A 25,328-nucleotide genomic window follows, 5' to 3' on the forward strand; every position below is an offset into this window, starting at 1 on the left:
AATTATCTATAGGGTACCCCTTACTTCTGGAAGCATAATTCTTACCCTCCCTTAAACATTCTAAGATGCAACTTATTTTTAGTTGTGGTAAAATACACCTAGTACGTAAAACACTTTTAAGTGTATAATTCAGTGGAATTAACTACAGTGGTCCCTTATTTATCGTGGGTGTTAGGTTCCAGAACCCCCCGTGATAGACAAAAATCCACGAAGTAGCGACCTTATATTTATTTTAAGGCTTTATAAACCCTCCCCACACTCTTATAAACATTTCCCACACTGTTATTAACCTTTCCCATAGTTATTTTGCTTATTTCACCACAAAAATAATTAAAATAATAAATATATAAAAATATCTATATACCACAAAATCCTGTGATATAGCAAAAAATCCACAATACAAAATTAGATATATACAGTTTTAAAATCCGCGATACGATGAGACCGTGGAAAGAGAACTGCGATATGGCGAGGTCCAACTGAACATTCTTCCTGTGGTCCTATCACCACCGTTTATATACAGAACTCTTCTTGCAAAACTGAAACTCTGTCCCCATTGAACATTAATGCCCCATTTTCCCCCCTCCCCAGCCCCTGGCAGACACCTTTGCACTTCCTGTCTCTTGAATTTGACTACTCTAGGTACCTCGCATTAAGTGGAATCATACAGTATTAGTCCTTTGTGACTGGCTTATTGCACTTAGTCATGTTTTTAAGATTGACTCCTATTATAACCTGTCAGAATTTCCTTTGTTTAAGGCTAAATAATATTCCATTGTATATATGTACCATATTTTGTTTATCCACTCATCTGTTGATCAATACTTACGTTGCTTCTACAGTTTGGCTATTGTGGATTGCTGTTATGACCGTGATTGTACAACTATGTGTTGGAGTTCCTGCTTTCAGTGCTTTTGCCTGTATACCCAGAAGTGGGATTGCTGGCTCATATAGTAATTTTACTTTAATTCTTTTTGAGCAACCACCATACTATTCTCCGCAGTGGCTACATCGTTTTATATGCCCACCTTGTTCACTACTGTGCACAGGGGTATAATTTTTTCACATCTGTGTCAACACTTGTTTCTTCTGATTATTTAATTTTAGCCATCCTGATGGGTATGAGGTGGTGGTGTATATCATGGTGGTTTTCATTTGCCTCATGACTAGTAATGTTGAGCATGTTTTATATACTTATTGACCATTTATATATCTTTTTCTAGAGAAATGTCCATTCATATCCTTTACCCAGCTTTTGTTTATTTATTTAATTTTTTCCTGAAGTGAGAAGCAGGGAGGCAGACAGACTCCTGCATGCGCCCGACCGGGATCCACCTGGCATGCCCACTAGGGGGCAATGCTCTGCCCATCTGGGGCGTTGCTCTGTTGCAACCAGAGCCATTCTAGTGCCTGAGGCGGAGGCTATGGAGCCATCCTCAGCACCTGGGCCAACTTTGCTCCAATGGAGCCTTGGCTGCAGGAGGGGAAGAGAGAGAGAGAAAGGAGAGGGGGAAGGGTAGAGAAGCAGATGGGCGCTTCTCCTGTGTGCTGTGGCTGGGAATCGAACCTCGGACATCCACACGTTGGGCCAACACTCTACAGTTAGCCAATTGGCCAGGGTCCTTTACCCAGCTTTTAACTGAGTTTTTTCTTTTTAAGTTGGAGAATAGTAGGAATTCTTTTTATATTCTTTTTTTTTTTTTTTCTGAAGCTGGAAACGGGGAGAGACGGTCAGACAGACTCCCGCATGCGCCCGACCGGGATCCACCCGGCATGCCCACCAGAGGATGATGCTCTGCACACCAGGGGGCGATGCTCTGCCCCTCCAGGGCGTCGCTCTGTTGCGACCAAAGCCACTCTAGCGCTTGGGGCAGAGGCCAAGGAGCCATCCCCAGCGCCCGGGCCATCTTTGCTCCAATGGAGCCTCGCTGTGGGAGGGGAAGAGAGAGACAGAGAGGAAGGAGAGGGGGAGGGGTGGAGAAGCAAATGGGCGCCTCTCCTGTATGCCCTGGCCGGGAATTGAACCCGGGACTCCTGCACGCCAGGCCAACGCTCCACCACTGAGCCAACTGGCCAGGGCCTCTTTTTATATTCTTGATATTAATCCCTTATCAGATACAAAATTTGAAAATATATTTTTTTTCCATTCTGTGGATTACCTTTTGACTCTGTTGATGGTATCCTTTAACGCAGTGGTCCCCAACCTTTTTTGGGCCACGGACTGGTTTAATGTCAGAAGGTATTTTCACAGACCGGCCTTTAGGGTGGGATGGATAAATAAATGCACAAAATATTGTGCGTTTATGTGACCGGCGTAAAAACTGTGGTATTTTTAAATGTAATTGTCGAACTTACGAGACAAGCATCAAGAGTGAGTCTTAGACAGATGTAACAGAAGGAATCTGGTCATTTTTAAAAAATAAAACATCGTTCAGACTTAAATATAAATAAAATGGAAATAATGTAAGTTATTTATTCTTTCTTTGCAGACCGGTACCAAATGACCCACGGACCGGTACCGGTCCATGGCCCGGGGGTAGGGGACCACTGCTTTAATGCACAAAAAATTTTAATTTTAATATAATCAAATTTATTTTTTTATTTTGTTGCCTGTGTTTTTGGTATTTTATAATCAAGAAATCAATGCCAAGTCCAATGGCATGAATCTTTTCCTGTTTGTTTTTTTCTAAGAGTTTTTTAATGTTTAATCTTACATTTAGGTCTTTGGTTCATTTTGAGTTAAATTTAGTAGATAATGCAACTTTTTAAAAATATTTTATTAAATGTGAAACAAATGTCTTGTTAGCTATCTATCTTTATTTAATGTCACAGTTTGCCCTTCCTTCAGCTCTTATAAGATCACAGGTACTTCTTGAAAAGACAATTATTCAGTCCTTAGATCCAAGGAAATGAGATTCTCTTAGCACCCACACCTAAGTTAAAATCGCTAAGCACTTCCATTATGCACTGGAAAGCCTGACCCTTGACCCCTCCCTAAGCATCTCCAGGGGGAAAGTAGGCTGTCCCTGACTCTGATTATTTGGAGTACACGGAGTTTTTCTCTTCTTTCTCTCACTACTCTCAGATACTGATCCCTCATGGAAACAGATCTTTTTGTCTTTGCCCTAAATTTTTTTATATATTCACAAGTTTTAGTAGATTTATAAAAGTGAACACATCTTATACTACTACTTTACATTTTTTAAAATTTTACCATATAAATTACTTACTTCTAAGCAATATGGTATTTAGTTTTGTTTTTGAGCTTCACAGAATATATTATATTGTTACTGATCTGCCGTGATTTGCTTTCTCCATCATTCTGTGCCGAAGCTTTATCAGAGGTGCATGTAGCTGTAGTATACTTACTTTCAATGCAGTACAGTATTCTGTTAGTTATGTACTCATTCTCCTGCCATTGGGCACGTGGTTTCTTCTCGGGCTTTGCTGATTCACTCGATTCTGCTGTGAACATTTGTATACTTTTCACCTTGTATTTGCGTGCAAGACTGGACTAGCAGGCTGTGTAAGTCATGGATGTCTTTAAGTTTACAAGGTAACACTAAGTTGTTTTTCAGAATGTTTGTACATACTTCTCAGAAGTGATTCCCACTCACATCTTAATCAATGTTTGCTATCGTCAGAAGTGTTAATTTTGCCAATTGTGTGTTTGTGAAGTGGAATGCTATGGTGGCCGTCATTAGCAGACAGTCTCCAATTACTTTTAAAGTTGACCATCTCTTTATGTTTTTGTTGTTCTTTTTTTGTTTTCTCTTCTTTCAAATGACTGTCGTATGTTCATTTTCCTGTTTGTGGTTTACCTTCCTCTTACTGATTTCTCAGCATTCTTGATATGTTGGAGTAATCTTTTGTTAGACCTGTGGTCTCCTTTCAGATGACCTGTGGCTCATCTTTTTGCTTTACAGTGGTTATCTTTGTTGAATTAAGTCATTCATTTCATATTGTTGAATTTAGCCACCTCTTCTTTATTCTTAAACTTTTTTATATCTTATTTACCTTTGTTTTCCTAAAACTTTTCTTCTAAAACTTTTTTGTGACAGAGACAGAGAGAGGGACAGATAGGGACAGACAGACAGAAAGGTAGAGAGATGAGAAGCATCAGTTCTTTGTTGCAGCACCTTAGTTGTTCACTGATTGCTTTTCTCTTATGTGCCTTGACCGGGGAGCTACAGCAGAGTGACTGACCCCCTGCTCAGGCCAGCGACCTTGGGCTTCAAGCCAGTGACCTTTGGCCTCAAGCCAGCGACCATGGGATCATGTCTATGATCCCACGCTCAAGCCAGCAACCCCCACGCTCAAGCCAGCAACCTCGGGGTTTTGAACTTGGGTCCTTTGTATCCCAATCCATGCTCTATCTACTGCGTCACTGCCTGGTCAGGCTCTTATAAAACTTTCAATGTTTTTCCTTAATCTTTAGGTCTTTAATTAAGTTGGAAATTTTTTATTTTTGTTATAAGTTGGAAATCCATTTTCCTTTCTTATGGATAACCAGTTGTCCCAGCACCATTTATTCTTTCTCCAGTGACCTGTCAAGTACCACCTACCTTTTATATGCAATAATCTGGTCACGCGATTTCTCTTTTATTCCATTGTTTTAGTTGTCTCTCCCGATATCAGTACTGTGCTATCATTATTACTGTAGCTCTATCAAGTTTCCCTCTGTTCTTCAAACATTTCTTGTCTATTCTTGGGCTTTCATGTTCTTTCATATATATTTTAGAACCAACTTATATTTTAAAAAAACTGATAAGAATTTGATTGAAATTATATTAAAACCATAGATCAATTTGGGTGAATCAATATCTCTGAATATTGACAGTGACTCATGTTAAATCTTTTTAAAAGTCTTTTAATAAAAAGTTTTAAAATTTTCTTCCAAAGGGTCTGGCTCAACTTTACTTAGACTTAACTCTAGATTTTCTTACCTTTTTGATAAATGTTATAGTTTATTTTTTTTAAGTGATATTTTATTAGTGTTTGTTGCTGGTGTTTGAAATTGCAATTTATATATTTTTGAATAGATTTTATTTTCAGCAACCTTTCTAAACTTTTTCATTAGTTTAAATAACTTGTCTATAGGATTTTTAACATTTTAACTAGACAATTAGTTCTGCTGCAAATAATGACAGTTTCATTTTTCCTTTTCAATTTATAGTCTTTTCTTTTCCTTGCTCTATTTAACTTACCAGAAGAAGCTGTGATATAAGCACTATTTGCCTTTGTTTTTTAGTTGTTGTTGTTGTTGTTTTCTTTTTTCCAAGTGAGAGGAGGTGAGATACAGAGATAAACTCCTGCGTACGCCCCAACCAGGATCCACCTGGCAACCCCTGTCTGGGGCAGATTCTCTGCCCATCTGGGACCATGCTCACAACCGAGCTATTTTTAGCACCTGAGGCGGAGGCTCCACAAAGCAATCCTAATGCCTGGAGCTGATGTGCTCAAATCAATCAAGCCATGGCTGCAGGAGGGGAGAAGAGAGAGAGAGAAAAAAAGAGAAAGAAAAGAGGGAGGGGGAAAGATGGAGAAGCAGATGGTCATTTCTCCTGTGTGCCACGACCAGGAATTGAACTCGGGACATCCACACTCCAGGCCAGTGCTCTGCCATGGAGCCAACTGACCAGCACCATTGCCTTTATTTTTGAAGGAAATGTTTCTGCTGTTTTATCATAAAGAATTATGTCTGTTGTAGATTTGGTGGAAATCTCAGGAAAAGGAAATCCCTTTCTATTTCTAGTTTGCTCTTTTTTGATTAATTAATAATAAGTATCACAATTCATCAGATTTTTTTCGTATCTTTTATGGTTAATTGGGTTGTCCTTTTGATCTCTTAATGTATGTTTATATTAAGTGTTAAGCCACCTTTGCATTCTAGAATTAAGTGACTTTGGTCCTAACTTTTTATTTTTTAACACAGGACTGGTTTCATTTTTCTAATAGTTTGTATATAGAGGATTTTCCACCTGTATTTGTGAGAGACATGGGCTTGTGATTTTTATTTTATTTTTTGTCTTGTTCTTTTCTAGTGTTGGTATTAATTACCATATTTCCTCCATGTATAAGATGCTCCCATGTATAAGACACACCTTTAATTTTGGGGCCTGAAATTTGAAAAGAAAATTTATTACAAAAACAAGCGTGAAAAAGCAGGAAATGTATGTAAATAAATCTACAACCACTGTAAGATGCACCTAGTTTTTAGGCCCCAAATTTTTCTGAAAACTGTGCATCTTATATGGGGAAATACAGTATATGCCATTCTATAAAATTTGTTGAGTGTTCCTTCTTTTTCTTTTCCTTACAAGCACTTTTATAAAAGTATAATAATCTGTTCCTTGAAACTTTGTCAGAATTCATCTATAAAACTATTCAGAGTCTATTATTTTCTCTGTGGGAAGATTTTTTTAAATGACTAATTCCTTAATAGTAATAAGAGTTTGGGGACCTTCTTTTCTAATTAAATAAGCTTTGCTAAATTGTAATTTTCCATACATTTATCCTGTGAATCCAAGTTTTCAAGTTTATTGGCATAAAGTTATTTACAGCAGTCTTTTATTCCTCAGATTCTGCTAAATGTGTAGTTGTGTTCTTTTCATTTCTAATATCATACTCTCATTTTTTTCTCTTAATTTTGGCAGAAATTTTTCTATCTTTTTAGTATTTTCAACAAACTGTTAACTATTCTTTTTTGTTTGTTTGTTTTAGTTCATTAGTTTCTGTCTTTATTATTATTCTCTCCTTCTTCTCTTTCTGTTTTTTTTTCTCCCAGTTTCTTAAGGTGGAACCTAGCTAATTAAGTTTCAATCTCATCTAATATCAATATATACTTTTAAATTTTAATGCTGTAATTTTAATTGTGGGATACAGTGCTTTGGCTTGCATGCCATGATTTTAATGCAGAATATTTCTAATATTGCTAATTTCCATTTTAATTTTGTTTTTGATCAATTAGGTATTAGAAATCTTAATTTAAACCTTTGCAGAGGAGTTAATTATATTTTTGTAAATGATACTGAATTAATCCAACTGGTATTGATTCTTTGCAGGTTGTTGATATTTATTTTATAGTTTAGTGTTTCATCAGTTTTTGGAAGTGTTTTGTTTGTGCTTGAGTATATTATGTATTTTTTAATTGTTTGGTCTGAGTTTTTATATGTCTGTTAAGTCAATTTTTAATTGAATTGTTTAGATATTTATATATAGCTAATTATTTTGACCTAGCGACAATTAAGAGGTGAAAATCTTTCTCCAGGATGGTAGATATATTATTTTTTCCTGTTTTTTGTTTTTTGTTTTTTTTTTAATTACTAAGACTTTACTTAGAGCAGTTTTAGGCTCACAGAAAAATTGAGGAGAAGGTACAGAGATTTCCCATATACCCCCTGCCCCCCACATGCATACTATCCCCATTATCAACATCCCCCACCAGAATAGTATATTTGTTAAAATTGATGAACACCCACTGTCCATAGTTTATGCTACAGTAACCATTATCATGACATAGTTGACCCTGCAACAACACAGGTTTGAATCACATGGCTCAATTTATGTGCATTTGTTAAATAAGCATGTATAATAGTGTAAATATACTTTCTCTTCATTACGGGTTTTTGTTTTGTTTTGTTTTTTGGGTTTTTTTGTATTTTTCTGAAGCTGGAAATGGGGAGAGACAGTCAGACAGACTCCCGCATGCGCCCGACCAGGATCCACCCGGCACGCCCACCAGGGGATGATGCTCTGCCCCTCCGGGGCATCGCTCTGTTGCGACCAGAGCCCCTCTAGCACCTGGGGCAGAGGCCAAGGAGCCATCCCCAGCGCCGGGGCCATCTTTGCTCCAATGGAGCCTTGCTGCGGGAGGGGAAGAGAGAGACAGAGAGGAAGGAGAGGGGGAGGGGTGGAGAAGCAGATGGGCGCTTCTCCTGTGTGCCCTGGCCAGGAATTGAACCCGAGACTCCTGCACGCCAGGCCAACGCTCTACCACTGAGCCAACCGGCCAGGGCCTCTTCATTACGGTTTTAATAACATTCTCTTTTCTCTAGCTTACTTTAATATTAGACTATGGTACCTAATACATTTAACATACAAAATATGTGTTGGCTGTTTATATTATTGGTAAGGCTTCCAGTCAACAGTAACCTATTTAGTAATTCAGTTTTGAGCAAGTCAGAAGTTACGCACGAAGTTTTGACTATGCGGCGTCAGTGCCCCTAACTACATGTTGTTCAAGGGTCAGCTCTGTTTAGACTACCTTATATAAAATTTTCTATTCATTTTGCTCTATGTACTTAGAAAATATTTATTATATGCATGAACATACAGAGTACTTACAGCTTCCTGATAAAGATATTATCCTCTTAATCTTCACAGTGCTTTGTCTCAGTCTATTTTTTAAATAATTTTATAACCTTAACTACATTACTAATCACCACATATAGTTATTGTATTTTTTGAGACAGCCTACATTTTCTGTATTATTTTGTCCTAGTCAGCACACTAAAATATTTGTTGCTCTAAGATATTTTTCTTGCAAAATATTTATTAAATAAATAATAAAAATTAACATTTATCATTTTATATGTTTTATTTCATTTGGTTTTCTCTAGTAATGTATGAAGTAGGTACATAGTTTCCACACTTTATACAACTTGAGTTAGACAGGTTCAGTAATAGGCCAAAGGTTCCATACATAACATGAGAGTTATCTGTTCATTTCTATTAGTGATGTAGTAGGAGATCCATCAGTTTGACATCAGAATTTCCTTAGTCTCTCAGCTTTGCTAAAATCAATATTATAATAATATTATATATTTTTAAGTTTTTGCTAGTTAAAATTTTAATATGATAGAAAATGGCTATATCTTTTTTTGTTTGTTCTTTGTTTGTTTTTGTATTTTTCCGAAGTTAGAAGCAGGGAGGCAGAGAGACAGACTCCCGCATGTGCCTGACCGGGATCCACCCGGCATGCCCACTAGGGGACGATGCTCTAACCATCTGGGACATTGCTCCATTGCAACTGGAGCCATTCTAGTGCCTGAGGCAGAAGCCACATAGCCATCCTCAATGCCCAGACCAACTTTGCTCCAATGGATCCTTGGCTGTGGGAGGGGCAGAGAGAGATAGAGAGAAAGGAGAGGGGGAAGGGTGGAGAAGCAGATGGACACTTCTCCTGTGTGCCCTGGCTGGAAATCGAACCTGGGACTTCCACATGCCAGGCAATGCTCTACCACTGGGCCAGTCGGCCAAGGCTCGTATTGGAATTCTTTTAAAGAAAAAAAAGTTGACGCTCTTTTACACATCAAAATGTTCATCGTTGAATCCTGTAAAATCCAAAATACTTTTGGCCCTTTGAGCCATTCATGAGTTTATGATAAATGTAAGCATTTCTGCAGGTTCTTTTATCTCATATATCATTTTAGTTTGTTAGGAAACCACACTAAGAATCAAGTAAGTGAAAAGTAATGTTATTTCATATGGATTTAGATCTGAGATTTTATCTCTTTGGGCCTAGACCTCATTTTCATTATATTGATTACATGCCATCTGGATTACTGGTTACTAGCAAAACAGATCAGTTGAGACATGCTGAATCCAGTTGTTTTCCCATTGAAGACACTAGCAGAAAGTTAGTGCTTGGAGTGGTACAGGATCAAGCTGCAAACTTGAAGCTGCTGACTTGTAGACTGGACAGCTGTATGCTTGGCTTTCTGCCACTGAAATCTTTCCTTGTTTTGGATGACTGTGTCTCAACCAGTTTATGTCATTAGATCCAACATGTTCCCAGGAGATATCAATGGTAGGAGGTCTTTGCTTCAGGAAGGGTTGAATTATTACCACAACAAGGATTTATACCAGAAACTATTTTAACTTTTAATATTTATGCAGCTTCTACAATAATAAATTTTATAAATGGTCAAAAATAAAACAAGATATTTTATCACAGCGACTTGGCTTTGTAAGAGTCTGGTGCCAAAAATTATAACAGAGCTTTATTTAAATTAGACTGGTGTGATTGTGAAATGATAGAAGATGTCTGGCAAATTTATGAGGTTGCATGCTGATCAGTCAGCCTCAGGGGTAAGCATTCCGAGAATTTAAGTCTTGCCAAGTTTGCTAAAGCATTTGCATTTTGGAGATATTTTCTATAATCTTCCAAAAATGTGCTTTCTTAATATAATAGAAAAGCTATTATTTTAATATTTTTGTTCCTGTATATGGTCAGCAAACAGTGCAGCTTGTGTTTACCCCAAGAATGCAGTCATCAACCTCCTTTCTTTAGTGAGAAAGTATTACATAGGCTGTGAACAGCTAACAGTGTTTGACTCCTAAGAAACTCTCAAGAAAGTTAGTCTGTGACCAAGGTGATGGTGTGATCTCTTGTCCAAGCCAAACACACTTTCAAGAAAGAAGAGGGGTACAGTTATTAATCACATCAATACAACTAAGCTGCCACACACCTGCATGTGTAGTCACCATTGCTATGATAGCATTTACAAAGGCGGATGTATTAGGTTCAGAGACGAGTTTCCCTGGTTAGTTCATGCTTTTCACAAGTTGATTGAATAACTATTACTGCATTGAAACTTCACACTAATTATTTTCTGATCCTATTCTGAATCCTCATTTTATAATTCCAAAAACTTGATATTGAGAGATTTGGCCGCTGTCACTAGGCAAAAGAGTACCAGTAGGAAATGCACAATGTCTAACATCAGACACACCAGGGTCTGGTTGGGGCTCCAGAAATGTAAATTTAAACCACTGAATGTGTCAATGGATGTAGGATGAATGAATAACTAAATACTAGGAATAGGAACTGTTGTGGTCATACAAAGCCAGATATTAATTCCTCAGAAATAAACATGAATGTATTTGTCTTTAAATAAAGAATAATGTAATTGTGAAAAAGTCATATTGAATACTTAAAGTAAATGAGGTCAAATTAGGTCACTGTAGTTAATTATTGGCATTTATGTTCCAATGGTAGATCATTTCTACCATTTTCCTATTCCTTGGGGTGGGAGAGGGAGAATCCAAAAATGTCTTTCTACATTTTTTTTAGCTGGAGTGAATTTTTGAAATAGAAATACCACCACTATAATAATACAAGAAGCACAATTTATTATCAGGGTAATGGCCTTTCAGGAACTTTCTGTCTTCTAAATTCCTCCATTGCTTTATCTGTACTTCTTTTGTAGTATTTAGGGCATTTTCTCTTGGATTATTATTTTGACATACATTCCTTTTCTTCTTCCTGGTAGCAAGATCAAAAAGTACTCATTGTTGCTTAGTAGGGTGTCATGCACACAGTGGGATGCTTGGCTAACATGAGCCAGGTGGGTCTCCCTGACAAACCTGCTTGCGTCTGTTGCTCTGTTTTCTCCCATAGGCGGGGCCTCTGCTCGTTACACAGGAGTCAGCCAGCATCAGTCCAGAGCTACTGAGACTACAGAGCCTAGCCCGCTTCTGCAGAGACAAAAAACTGCAGATGTTTTATAAAATAAATTCAAGAAAGAGTACACACAATCTAAAGTACTTGTAGAAATGAGTGAAACCATAAGACACATGTGTTTATGTGCTTCATCTCAATTTTGGCCCTATTTTATACTCCCGCCTTCCTTTCCCTATCCCTAACATCCTCATCTATCAGTTATAAATGTATTACGTATTAAATACAGGCATTAATATTTCTATTGACTGAAATTCTAACTACCACTCCAAATCCCTTTTTGGGAGAAACTTTTTGGAGTACTAATAAACTAAATTTGCAAAGTGATAGTATACCTTAATTACAATATTGAATTTTGAGGGATACATGACCTGAAGTTATACAACTACAACATACATCACAAACTTCACCATGTGAAGCAGATGTCAGAATTGTAACTCTTTTGAGGGCAGAAAATGGTGTTTTATCTTTCTTCTTCCCATGGTACCTAAAATGGTACCTCATACTAAGAATTTATTGAATGAATGGATGAAGAATTGGTTAGTGCTTTTAGTATATATTGAGGTATTACATTTCTGTATTTTATTATTTCATTTCCTTTGAAAGTATATGAATATGAATAATATGCATATCAAACCCACATTCATTAATTTGTTGACTACCTGCTATTATTTAAACATAAGATACAGAAAAACCCACAAATTAACTTAAAATAAATAAAAATTGTATATGTAAACAGCTCTGTAATTAGTATAGTCTGAGCCTTTTGATCAGCCTAAAGGCGATGGTGTTGTAAATCTCTATCCGTTTATTCCTTAAGCCTGCAGGAACTGACATAATGGAAAATGTCTTTTTTTCCCCCAATGGTCATTTTTAAGAAAGTAAAAAGGCCCCCTAGAATATAAGTTACTTGAGAACTAGCATTTTTAATCTGTTTTGTTCACTGATTTATCAGCTGTGCCTGTCACATAATTGGCAGTTAGTAAATGCTTGCTGAGTAAATTGTCTTTTGCAGGGGTCCCCAAAATACGCCCCGCAGGCCGCATGCAGCCCCCTGAGGCCATTTATCCGGCCCTTGCTGCACTTCCTGAAGGGGTACCTCTTTCATTGGTGGTCAGTGAGAGGAGCATAGTTCCCATTGAAATACTGGTCAGTTTGTTGATTTAAATTTACTTATTCTTTATTTTAAATATTGTATTTGTTCCTGTTTTGTTTTGTTTTTTTTTACTTTAAAATAAGATATGTGCAGTGTGCTAGGGATTTGTTTATAGTTTTTTTTTATAGTCTAGCCCTCCAATGGTCTGAGGGACAGTGAACTGGCCCCCTGTGTAAAAAGTTTGGGGACCCCTGGTCTTTTGGCTAAAACCCACTAACTGATGGTCTTAGATTTCTGCTTGACAGTATTGAAATAAACTGTCTTATCACACATGCTGATGCAATGCAAGTTCCTTCATAATAATCTTTAATGCTGTCTGATTCCTGACTTATGGAGTAGTTCACCCTTTACAAAGCTTTTTTCCCTTATTTTCCTTTGGAAGCTAAAGGCCAGAATAGTGTTACTGATGGAAATCTGCAATGTTAAGGATGAAGAAAGCTGGAAAGAGTGTTGCTCCTAAGCACAAACTACAGGAAAAGGACAGATAAAAGTCTAACTTTTCTTAAGCTCATTAAGAGAATTGAGGTCACCGAGTCATCAATTTATCTGAATCCAAGATGGGACTGACTGATTCAAAGGGGTAAGGAGAAATCAGATGACATTTTAACCAGTTGTAGGCCAAGTATGGGCTGATCTCTCAGTCTGCAATAGCTGAGGCCCCTGATAGATGGGGAGGTTGCATTCACCTGTAGGCACTGTTACAGTCTCCTTACTGGGTGCTTGGGAGACATAATGGGAGCAGGTTGGGAGACCACACAGAGTCCTCCTCAGTGTCATAGGCTTACAGGGGGTACTTGGGTGCTGCTACAGGACAATACAAAACCCTGCCTCCCGCTCAAAGATCAAGGAATCAGTAGACTCAGACTCACAGACTTTAAAATAGCTGATGAGTAGAAAAACTTTAAAGCAGGGATTTAAATAACTGTTACAGGATATCATGGAAAAGGTGAACAACATGTATGAAAAGATGGGGAAGAAAGATGGAAACTATGAGAAGCACTTAAACGGAAATGCAAGAAATAAAGCTATAATATATGTAGAATTCCTTTGAGGGGCTCATCACTACACTTGACACAGCTGAGGAACATTTAAGTTCATAGCTTTGTGAACTTAAAGATAAGCTTATAGAAATTACCCAAAGTATACAAAGGGATAGAAAGGAGTACGAGAGGGACAAAATAGAGCATCCAAGAACCTTGTGATAATATCAAACAGTATATCATACATGAAAGTGGACTTCCATAAAGGAGAAGAGAGAGATGACAAAGCAGAAGTATTTTAAGGGATAATGGCTGAGAATTTGCCCAAAATAATGAAAATCAAGCCAGAGATCCAAGAATGTTAGAGAACCCCAAGCAGGATAAATAACAAAAAGAATGCACCTAGAAACATTGTATCAAACTGCTAGAAACCAAAGATAAAAAGAGAAAACTTTGAAGGCGGCCAAAGAAAAAAAGATACAGAAACAAGAGAGAAATTATAGCAGACTTCTCATCAGAAACTATGAAAGTCTGAACTATCAAGATCCATAGTATGCAATACATTTAATTAAAATATCAGAGGAGGACATTTTCTCATTAATACGTCTTTTTAAAATATGAATTAGACCTTGCAGATGAAGAACTGACTCATTGTCTGATAACAAATTCTACTTAAAGTGAGAGTAAAATCTTTTCGAAACATGAGTTAATGACCACATTTGGTAGCAAATGTTGAAATATGGCAGATGGACTACTGACACTTTAGCTGATTATTCATTGTTCTTCTAAAAATCTTAAAATAATCACCTGTTGGAGAAAGTAGCCTTAGAAAAGGCTGGGTAATTTGAAGGGGCACATATGTTTCATTGAGCATATTTGACTATTTTATAAATGAAAAGAGAGATAAACAGTAAACTCTGAAAGTGCATTTCCTTATTAAGAACTTGACTGTTAGGTGCTACAGAGAGATAACTGCTTAGTTATAATTCCTGTCTCCTAAGGATTTATAAATCTAAAACAGACTGTACTTATAGAATATGTAGATAAAACAATAAAATGTAAATAAAGTGTCAAAGTCGATGATTATCATATTATATCAGACAGTTGTAATAGTAAATTTATTTTACCAGTTATTCAGCATCTACTCTGTTAAACCTGATGTAATGTGTTTTTAAAATACATTATCTTGTTCAATTTTCATCTAATTTTGTGAAAAAGTATCACTGACATTTTGCAAATGAGGAAAATGTGACTAAGAGAAGTTTGGTAAATTGCCATGTTAGGGCACTCTGCTGGTAAGTGGCATAGTTAGAATCAAACTCAGTTTTTGTCTGACTGCAAAATATCTTTCATTTACACTCCAGTGAAACATAATAATGGGAGCTTCAGAATCAGGCAGGTGTTGATTTAAGGCAGCTCACTCTCTCTGTTCTCCTTTAATGGGCCTAAGAAAGGTTCCTGAAAGGAATAGTATTTCTGGACTTACGGAATGACGTGAAGCAGCCATGTGGCAGGCCAGAGTTAAGGCCGCTAGAAACAGCTGGAAGGTCTGAAGGGCTCTCCAGTAGTGCCATTTCTTGTGCATTCTTTACCATAATTAGTGAAAGTGACATTCATTCTCGACTTCTAGCATTCTCAGTATGCTAGTGTTTTCATTTTAATCTTTAATAAACTCTGTGGGGCAATAGTAGGTTTAGTTGTGAGTATGCAAAACACAGAGTTTTTTTGCTTTTTTTTTTTTTTTTTTTGTGTGTGTGTGTGTGTATTTTTCTGAAGTTGGAAATGGGGAGGCTGTCAGACAGACTCCCACATGTGCCCAACCGGGATCCACCTGGCACGCCCACCAGGGGGCGATGCTTTGCCCATCTGGGGTGTCACTCTGTTGCAACCAGAGCCATTCTAGCACCTGAGGCAGAGGCCACAGAGCCATCCTCAGCGCCCGGGCCAACTTTGCTTCAATGGAGCCTTGGCTGCGGGAGGGGAAGAGAGAGACAGAGAGAAAGGAGAGGGGGAGGGGTGGAGAAGCAGATGGGCACTTCTCCTGTGTGCCCTGGCCGGGAATCGAACCCAGGACTTCTGCATGCCAGGCCGACACTCCACCACTGAGCCAACTGGCCAGGGCCAGAGTTTTTTCTTTTATTATTTATTATTATTGTATTATTTTCCATGCAAACAACTGTAAACCTACTTTTGCCTCACCCCATGTGGTAGTGTCTGGATCCTAAAGAGAACTGAATGGAAAGGGGTATGTTGGGTTTGGTTCTCAGATCCAGTACTTGGCATTTCCATGTCATTGTCTTAAAAATAGAAAATACAAACCTTTCCAAGATGCCTGACCACCACTCTGAAGCCCTGTGGCTGCTTGTTTCTCTGCCCCCACTTCCACAGGGGCACCTTGTCATTGACCTTCAGCTTTCCTCCTTTTCCCTCTGCTGAGAACTCCCCTCCTCATCCACCTTTCACTCCTCCCATCTCCCATCTGTGCTGTAGGGACGCAGCTCAGTGCCTGGCCCCAGGCCAGGTGGGCTTCACCAGCTCCTTCAGGAACCTGCTGGCTATTTTCCACTTCTCCATGGATCACTCTCCTCCCTGGACCCTCTCTGCAATTTCCTCTCACCTCCTTAGTCCTCTGAATTCATCTCCCTGACAACAGTGTCCTCTGACCTCCTCACACCCAGTGGGGGTGCCCACGCCTGAACCTCTCCCCTCTATCTGCTCAGCTTCTCTCCCTGCCTTCTCAGGAATCTTGTACTCTTATTGTCTGTTATTTTTTCTATACCTCTTATCTTTGTCCCCTCTGTGGACCGTTACCACTTCTTGTGCATTAGGCATTTCTTAAGCCTGCCTAATAAGCTTTTCCAACCTGAAATAAAAACGTCTCCCTCCCACTTCTCTGCACTGTAGCTACAGCCCTCACTCTGCACTGCCACACACCCTCTGGAAACAGATAACTTTTCCATAGTCACTCTGCCTCACCTCCCACACAGCTCTAGCCCTCTCTAGTGGTGTCCCTGTCCCTCACTCTAGCAATTGTCTAAGTTAATGATGACATAGACTGGCCCACTAACTATAGCCTCCCGATTGGTTTGCCCTAATCCACTTCTTCCTTCTTTCTATTCAATATCTACACTGCAACCAAAGGAATCTTCTTGAAACACAAATCTGGCCATGTAATGTTTTTGCTTAAAACTGCCCAGTGTCTTAGTACAAAGATAGAGTGTGACGGTGGAGACCAGTGTCCCTGGTTGATTGGACCTCCGGGCTTCTCAGCTCTCGGCTCCCACCTGCCTCTTGCAGCCTGGCTGGAGCCCTGCCTTCCTGCCCGTCTGCTGTTGGCCCTCTCTGCGTATGCTGCTTCTCCTGTGAGGTTTGCTTCCTTCCCCTGCGGCCGTCCCTGTCCCTTCCCCGTAGAGTCAATGCCTGTTCATCTGGCGGTTCTCACTTCGGCAGGTTTTCCTCTTGTTGAGTTTTCCTAGGTTGTGCCTCTCATACCGCTGTGCACTGCTTTTCCTTCTTGGCACCCATTGCCCTGTAACTTTTCTAACTGTGCTCATATGGATGGCACTAACCTGTGACGCTCACGGCCGGCGCCCGGCCTGTTCACCACTTTCTGTTCCCTGTGCCTGATGCAGTGTGCGCCCACAGTCGTTTTCATTGTTGGATAAATGAGACAAAATGTTGTCATTCCACATACATTTTATTTCATGAAAATAAAACTATTAACGCTTTGTGAAGCATGAAAAGTCCAAGTATAACACTAATCGTGTCAATATAAGGTATAATATGTAAAGTTTAAAGAATTTTGAACATTCTGATACAAGTTGTTGGTCTATATGACTTAACTAAATCTTTCTTTACTTTTTAAATCCTATTTGAGGAAATTTTTTTTTATACCAGGTGAGTGTCAGAAACTCCCAGGCCTTTTATCTGTATCAGAGCTTACTCTTTACAACTTTCTTCTGTCATGTCTTAACTCTTTACATCTTTACATTGCCTTTTCTGCCTGGTATGCCTTTTTTTTTTTTTTTTTTTTTTTTTTTTAACAGAGACAGAGAGAGGGATAGACAGGGACAGACAGGAATGGAGAGAGATGAGAAGCATCAATCATTAGTTTTTCGTTGTGACACCTTAGTTGTTCATTGATTGCTTTCTCATATGTGCCTTGACCGTGGGGCTACAGCAGACCAAATAACCCCTTGCTCGAGCCAGCGACCTTGGATCCAAGCTGGTGAGCTTTGCTCAAACCAGATGAGCCCACGCTCAAGCTGGTGACCTTGGGGTCTCAAACCTGGGTCCTCCGCATCACAGTCTGATGCTTTATCCACTGCGCCACTACCTGGTCAGGCCTAGTATGCCTTTCTTATAGCCAAACAGAAAGTGAAAGACTTTGTGGTCTGAGAAAGATTCATTGCGGGAGCCTTCTTCATTTACTACTGTAATCTTTCACTTAAGAAGCAATTTTTTAATGATCATTCTTGTGTTCATTCTTTCCTTCTGCAAATAATTTGTTGAATGCCTGCTGTGTGTCAGCCACTGTTCTAGGCCCTAGGAATGGATGGATGTATGCCTGGATACATAGATGGATAGATATATAGATAGATAAATTAGTACTTAGTTTCCCTTATAGCAACAGCTCACATTATCCTTCCTTGATAGTTTATGTAACTCAAGTGCTGAGTAACCTGCCATAGGTCTTTTATATAATGGATTTCTCTTTAGAGGGGCTTTTACCTTAAATTCTATTATAAATGCAGTTTTATAAAGTGGTAGTCTTTCTTCAATAAATATCAGTGTTTGTGAGTTTAAAGTAGACTAAGATGGACTAAAGTACTTTTAAAAATTTCGTTACTAGTTTAATTTCTCAGAGAAGATGTTATGTTGTGGGTTGGCCTGATTAGTCTCAGAGAGGAAGCCAGGAGTCACACAGGGATATTGTACTGACTGTCTAAGCTCCTTAGTTTCTTCAGGTAGGAAAATAAAAAAATGTGCAGTTCAGTATCATGAGTTTTTGTTAGCACATCAGTTTAGCTCCAGTAGTGGCTGGCACCTAGAATTAGAATTTATTTCTTGACATTTTAATCTTTTATTTCTGTCACAATTTATCATACGCACTTATGAGTCAACAGAGTACTAGAATGGATTTTCATTGGTAACAAAGGAGCATAAAAAGAATTAACTTTTACTAAGATTAGATTTTTATAGAATATGCCAATATTGTAGTTCCCTACAGTGCTATCTATTCACGTATAAGCCCCTAGTTGACAATTACCACTTTTTGAAATTAAATGGAGTGTCACATCCTTTAACTTGTTAACTAAAATATTTTAAACCACAATGAAATTTTAAACCACAATGAAATTCCATTATTTTTTCATTTGATATTGTTTTTAACTTTCCCATCTCATAAGTAAATAGTGCAATGACTGATTAAGCAATTTACACACATATATATTCTTTTGTTTTTCAAGTCAATGCCCAAAAATATGCTGTCTCGTCTTTGTGAATCTAAAAAGGTCTGTGCTGCAGCTGATATGCAACTTCAGGTATGTAATTGTTTTTGCTTTGAAGTTTTCCAAAATAATTCTTCAATGTAAATATATAACTTTAAATTCTTGCCAATGCTACACATTTATTATAATAATTATGCTTCTAAAACATCTTTTAGCCGAGTTCACAGAACTTGACCAAAATTGATTCATTTGATTCTCATGCTATTTTTTTTTTTTTTGTGACAGAGACAGAGAGACAGAGAGAGGGACAAATAAGGACAGACAGACAGGAAGGGAGAGAGATGAGGAGCATCAATTCTTTGTTGCGGCATCTTAGTTGTTCATTGATTGCTTCCTCATATGTGCCTTGACTGGGGGTGGGGGAGGGCTACAGCAGACTCGAGTGACCCTTGTTCAAGCCAGTAACCTTGGGCTCAAGCTGGTGAGCCTTGTTCAAACCAGATGAACCCGCTCTCAAGCCGGCTACCTTGGGGTTTCGAACCTGGGTCTTCCGCCTCCCAGTCTGACGCTCTATCCACTGCACCACCACCTGGTCAGGCCTCACACTATTCTTATGAAGTAATTGTTAAATAAGGTTATTTTCTGTATTCAGTCTAGAAAGTCAAAGCTTTTAAAAGTCTTATGATTTATTCTGTCATACACTTTAGCAACTAAATTCATTCACTTTGTATCTTTTTTAAAAATTTGTGTTTTCAGATGTGAAGTTTAAAGAGTAATAACTGTTTTTGGTAATATTCATAATTAGTTTTCTAGGTTTCCAGATAAAGACTAGAAAGACTGGGCCTGACCTGTAGTGGCAAAATGGAGAAAGCATCAACCTGGAACGCTGAGGTCGCCAGTTCAAAACCCTGCGCTTGCCCAGTCAAGGCACATATGGGAGTTGATGCTTCCTACCCCCCCCCCCCAAATGAACAATACAAAAAAAAAGACTAGAAAGACTTTATGAATCATCTGGATGTCAGATCCACATGATGCCAGATGTTTAGGTTAGTTGTAATTGCTGGGATTGCTAGGAATTCTTCCTCTTCGTCAGATGATAAAGTTATATAAACATAGCCTAAATACCCATTTTTCATCTCAAGCATCTCAAAATATTCACTTTATAAAGCTCCAGTTACCTTTTTAAAAGTGTAGTTACTCCTGGCCCTGGCTGAGTTGCTCAGTTGATAAAGCGTCCTTCCAGAGTGCCAAGGTTGCCAGTTCAATTCCTGGTCAGGGCAAGTATGAAAAGCAACCAATGAATACACAACTAAATGAAACAACTAAGTATAACAACAAATTAATGCTTTTCTCTCTCCCCCCCCTTCTCTCTCTCCTCTTCCCTCTCCTTCTCGCCCTCCTGCTTTGCCCCCTCTCTCAAATCAGTGGGAAATTTTTTTTTAAAGTATAGCCACTCTTTACTTGCTTTATAGTTTTATAAAATTCAGTCCCTAGAAGGTAATGAATGAGCTCTGTTTTTGTTGTACCTTAAGATATGTATTTTAATGAAGAAAATGCCTGCTACTGACAAAACCATGAATTTATATTTGATTTACATTATTTAGTATCTACACTGCTCACAAAAATTAGGGGATATTTTATTACTTCATATTCATTTTAAAATAACCCCTAATTTTTGTGATCAGTATATATCACTATAATTAAAAATGAATTTCTGAATTTTTTGAAAAAATTAACATTACTTGGAAATTTTTTTTTTTTGATTTGCTGATAATTATTAATAGAAGTCCTAGCTTAAAAGCCTTTGTTGTGGCTTTTATTTTGAACAATTATTCCAATGATATTCTTTTAAAATGGAAAAACCAACCTTTCTCTCTTCCCACCCTCCAAAAAGAATAACCCTCTGAGGCAGAGGGAGAGGAGGAAAGAGAGATTGAGAGAGAGACTTCCTTGCCAGGGGAGCCACGTGAGGCAGCTTTCCTATTATACAATAGTCCCTTGTACAGCAGCGACAGACAGAGGTGGAAAAGAAGATGAATTGTTTCAGATTTCTAACGGGTATAAACAGTGTTCTAAAATTTATGATTTTTTTTGCTGTGCATTGTTTTAAAAATAGGCTCTTATTTTTCTGTGGCTCTAAAGATCTTGGTGCCAGGCATGCCTGACTCCCTGGGTGAACAGTACCTGACAGTTGTTTGGTTTATAAGCAAATAACCATAAAATACATGTGTTTAATTTATTTTGCTCTGTTTTTATAATTTTTTTTTAAAAAGTCTTTTATGGTTATGCCTTTTGTTTGTGAAAGTTATAATCCAAAGAATGAAAGTCTTGAATTCTTATGTGTTTATAGATTGCAGGGAGAAGAAAACAAAACAAAAAATAATAATAAAATACTTCAGCTGAGGTTAGAATGTAAGAAAGAGCTTTAATTCTTAATTTATTCGGTTAGAATGTAGACAAGATATGTATGAGTAATTTTAGCTCCTCTGATTATCTTTACACATTGTTACTCATTATAGAATATAGAACTGAAAGAGCTATGTTTAGCTGTAAGTTTAGTTTACCAATTAGAGTAAAGAGATATTTATATTTAGGAAATGTCTATATTTTTCTAAGGAAGGTTTAACCTTGACTTTGTAATTTGGAACCATAATTCTATATCAAGATGAAGCCAGAAGCTAGAAGTCATTTAATTTTTTTCTTTTATCCAGACTAAACCTTACTTCTTTCAAGGCAATAGCTGCACATTCTCTGCAAATTCCACTTTTCAATCAGAAAGATACATATCAAGATATAATTGCCGATCACAGTCTTTCCTTTAAAATAAGCATTTTCTGCTTTCTTGTTTTAGGTGAACTCCAAACAATGCTAATAGTCAAGTAAAAAAAAACATTTTACTTTAGATTTTATGCAAAATTTAGTTTTCAGAACTTTATAAGCAGCAGATTTTTTTTTTTTTTTTTTTTTTTTTTACAGAGACAGAGAGAGAGTCAGAGAGAGGGATAGACAGGGACAGACAGAAAGGAACGGAGAGATGAGAAGCATCAATCATCAGTTTTTTGTTGCAACACCTTAGTTGTTCATTGATTGCTTTCTCATATGTGCCTTGACCGTGGGCCTTCAGCAGACCGAGTAACCCCTTGCTTGAGCCAGCGACCTTGTGTCCAAGCTAGTGAGCTTTTGCTCAAACCAGATGAGCCTGCGCTCAAGCTAGTGACCTCGGGGTCTCGAACCTGGGTCCTCCACATGCATCCCAGTCTGAGGCTCTATCCACTGCGCCACCACGTGGTCAGGCTAAGCAGCAGATTTTATGTTCAAACTTTTTCTAAGGCTTTCCTCTCCTGTTATGTTTCAATGGCCTATTTCCTCTGCTCAGAGATGAGTGATCCTTTCTGCTGGTCACCTCCTTAAGCCAGAATCGTCCCAGCACAGCAGCTGCTTCCTCTGTACCCTTTGACACCAGGTGTGGAGACTGACTTGGCCCTAGCTCCAGACTCAAAAACAGCTGCAGCAGAATTCTTGGTAGCATCTGTCTTCACCAGACACTAGATTGCTCTTCCTTCCTTCACCTCATCCCACCTACTTGTCTTCTTTTGCCTCTCCTTATGAAACTAGGATGCTGACCATTTCATTTCCCTCAGTTAAGATATACAGGATTCCAGGAATAAACCAAACAGAATTCGTTAGGGTCACAGTTGTACCTTTATTTTTCATATTTCCAACCATATTTATTACTTACATGGAGAGAGGCAGAATTTCAGTTTTGTAGCCATAAATTTAACCTACTACATTACATTTAAAGAGTACCTGACAGATAAGATTCAGAATTCCTTAATATCTTTGATTGTGAAAGATTGAGAGCTTTTCTTTTCATTATTGACATAGTCTTAAATGTTTAGTAAAATATATCTCATGCCATATACATCTGTATTTGGGAATGTTTTCAACTGTGATTTAAAATTAATTCTGGAACACTTATAACACCTTTGGTCAAATGTATCTTAAAGATAAGGATGAATTACCCAAACTAAGAGGTGTTTTCATCTGTCTAGGTCTTTTATGCCACTTTGGATCAAATCTACCATGGGAAGCACCCCCTGAAGAGGTCAACTACAGACATTCTCAGAGAAACGCAGGAGAAATTTTATGGCTTACCATACGTTCCCAATACTGTGAGTCTAGTATTTTGGTCCTGTTGTGTGCCAGTGAATGGCTCTGCTAGTGTCTCCATCAGTAATGAGTATGTTGTCATCACCTTCCCCTTTGCAGAACTTGGAATCCTCATATTTATATCAAGGTTTTACATGGGGCACGTTAGAGAAATTGCCTGGCTCACTGTTTCTAACTGTACACATATAAATGCTTATTTCCCTCCTACTAGCAGTGATTTTCTGGATTCCTGAGCGGTGAGGGGTGGTGGTGGGCGTGTAAAAAAGGTCATTGGCGTCTATCTGTATTCTTTTTCATTATTTTCTGGTAATGAGAAAAATGGTTAGCCATACAAGATAACATCATTATCAGTGTCTAATCATTTTTGTTGCAAAAAGAATTAACATTTATTGAGTATCTTATTTGTATCAGAGATTATAATAGGTGTTTTACATATTTTGTCTAGCCCCCGTCAGGATAGCAGGTAGGAGTGTTGCTACCACTTATTGAATAGTAGGTGCCAGACTCTTAAGTGCTTTGTGAAAAATCTCTAATTCTCGAAACAGTCTATAAAGTAGATAATATTTGAGGCTCATATTGTGGCTCATATGCAGTGTATGTCTTATCCAAGGTCATTCAGTTAGTAAGTGATTTGTGTAGGGATGCAAAACCAACCTCTAAAGTCATACTTCTTTTAGTGCTCCAGCTTTCCTGTAAGGAAGCCGAGTATAGCTGAAAGAATATTGGCTGGTGCAGTTTGTGTGACTGACTTCTTGACGTTACTCAGGATTCTCATGTAAGCAGTAGAAACCCAATTCATATCAGCTTAAGCAGAAAAGATTTAGTTATTACTGAATCTAATAACTGAAAGGTGCAGATATACATCTGCTTTCAGTTAAGTTGAGTCTACTTTGTTCTTACAAAATATTGTTAGAAATGTTTCTCTTTGGCCCTGGCCGGTTGGCTCAGTGGTAGAGCATCGGCCTGGCGTGCAGGAGTCCTGGGTTCAGTTCCCGGCCAGGGCACATAGGAGAAGCGCCCATCTGCTTCTCCACCCCTCCCCCTCTCCTTCCTCTCTGACTCTCTCGTCCCCTCCTGCAGCTGAGGCTCCATTGGAGCAAAAGATGGCCCGGGCGCTGGGGATGGCTCCTTGGCCTCTGCCCCAGGCGCTAGAGTGGCTCTGGTCGCGACAGAGCGACGCCCCAGATGGGCAGAGCATCGCCCCCTGGTGGGCATGCCGGGTGGATCCCGGTAGGGCGCATGCGGGAGTCTGTCTGACTGTCTCCCCGTTTCCAGCTTCAGAAAAATACAAAAATACAAAAAAAAAAAAAAAAAAAAAGAAATGTTTCTCTTTCCTCCACTTTTATGCTCTTTTTCTCTGTGTTTGTTTTGTTCTCAGACAGGTTGCACTATGTGGCATGGTAGCTACCAGTAGGTCCAGATTTACCTCCTAACTTAGCCAGTCTAATAGACACAGAGATAGTTGCAAGTATCTATTAAACCATAAAATGCCAAGCTGATGATTTTGTGTTTATTACAATATTGGGTACCAGCCCCTGTAGCGTCAAAAGGGTAAAGTAATCAGTAAACTAAATGTCCACTAGATCTTCGGATTCTCATACTCAGACATGATGGGAATAGTTTATATTTACCAGACGTGTGGAGCAGTAGGGTATTTTATCTTCATGATACTCTTAACAGCTTCTGATTATCTTAGAAGCTTAATCATCTGCTCCATATATATAGTGATCATCATGCTCCATATCTATTGACCTTATATGTAACTTATTATTCTAATGGCATGTGCTGTAAAGATCTGGATTATCATATTAATGTAAATTTGTCAAAAGAATAATATAACTATTTGTCAGTGAAATAAGTCATAACAATTGCCTAGAATTTTAATACTTTTACAGTTTAGAAAACATTACACGGTTTTCATGCTTTTGTGTTTCTGTGTTTTTGTGCTTATTTTATTGTTTTACCTTTATTTTTTAAACATTTATTGTTTTAACATGGATTCAAGTATCCTACTCAATATAACACCCTCACCCCCACTCCCATGTCCCCCAGTATACTCTCTTTGCCCCCCTCCCCCTAACCCCCTTTCCCCTTCCCTCTGGGATTTG

General features: G+C 38.3%; 1 protein-coding gene across 2 annotated transcripts in view; it reads left to right on the top strand.

The window, feature by feature from the left end:
* MIPEP (mitochondrial intermediate peptidase) overlaps positions 1 to 25,328 on the top strand; it is a 177,052-nt gene that overhangs the window by 73,432 nt on the left and 78,292 nt on the right. For both annotated transcript variants that reach the window (XM_066381009.1, XM_066381010.1), the window contains exons 15-16: positions 19,069 to 19,143; positions 23,103 to 23,222. In XM_066381009.1, coding sequence (XP_066237106.1) covers positions 19,069 to 19,143; positions 23,103 to 23,222 — 195 coding nt within the window. The remainder of the gene's footprint in view (positions 1 to 19,068; positions 19,144 to 23,102; positions 23,223 to 25,328) is intronic.

Source organism: Saccopteryx leptura, chromosome 4, assembly GCF_036850995.1.
Source record: "Saccopteryx leptura isolate mSacLep1 chromosome 4, mSacLep1_pri_phased_curated, whole genome shotgun sequence".
Taxonomy (NCBI): Eukaryota; Metazoa; Chordata; class Mammalia; order Chiroptera; family Emballonuridae; genus Saccopteryx; species Saccopteryx leptura.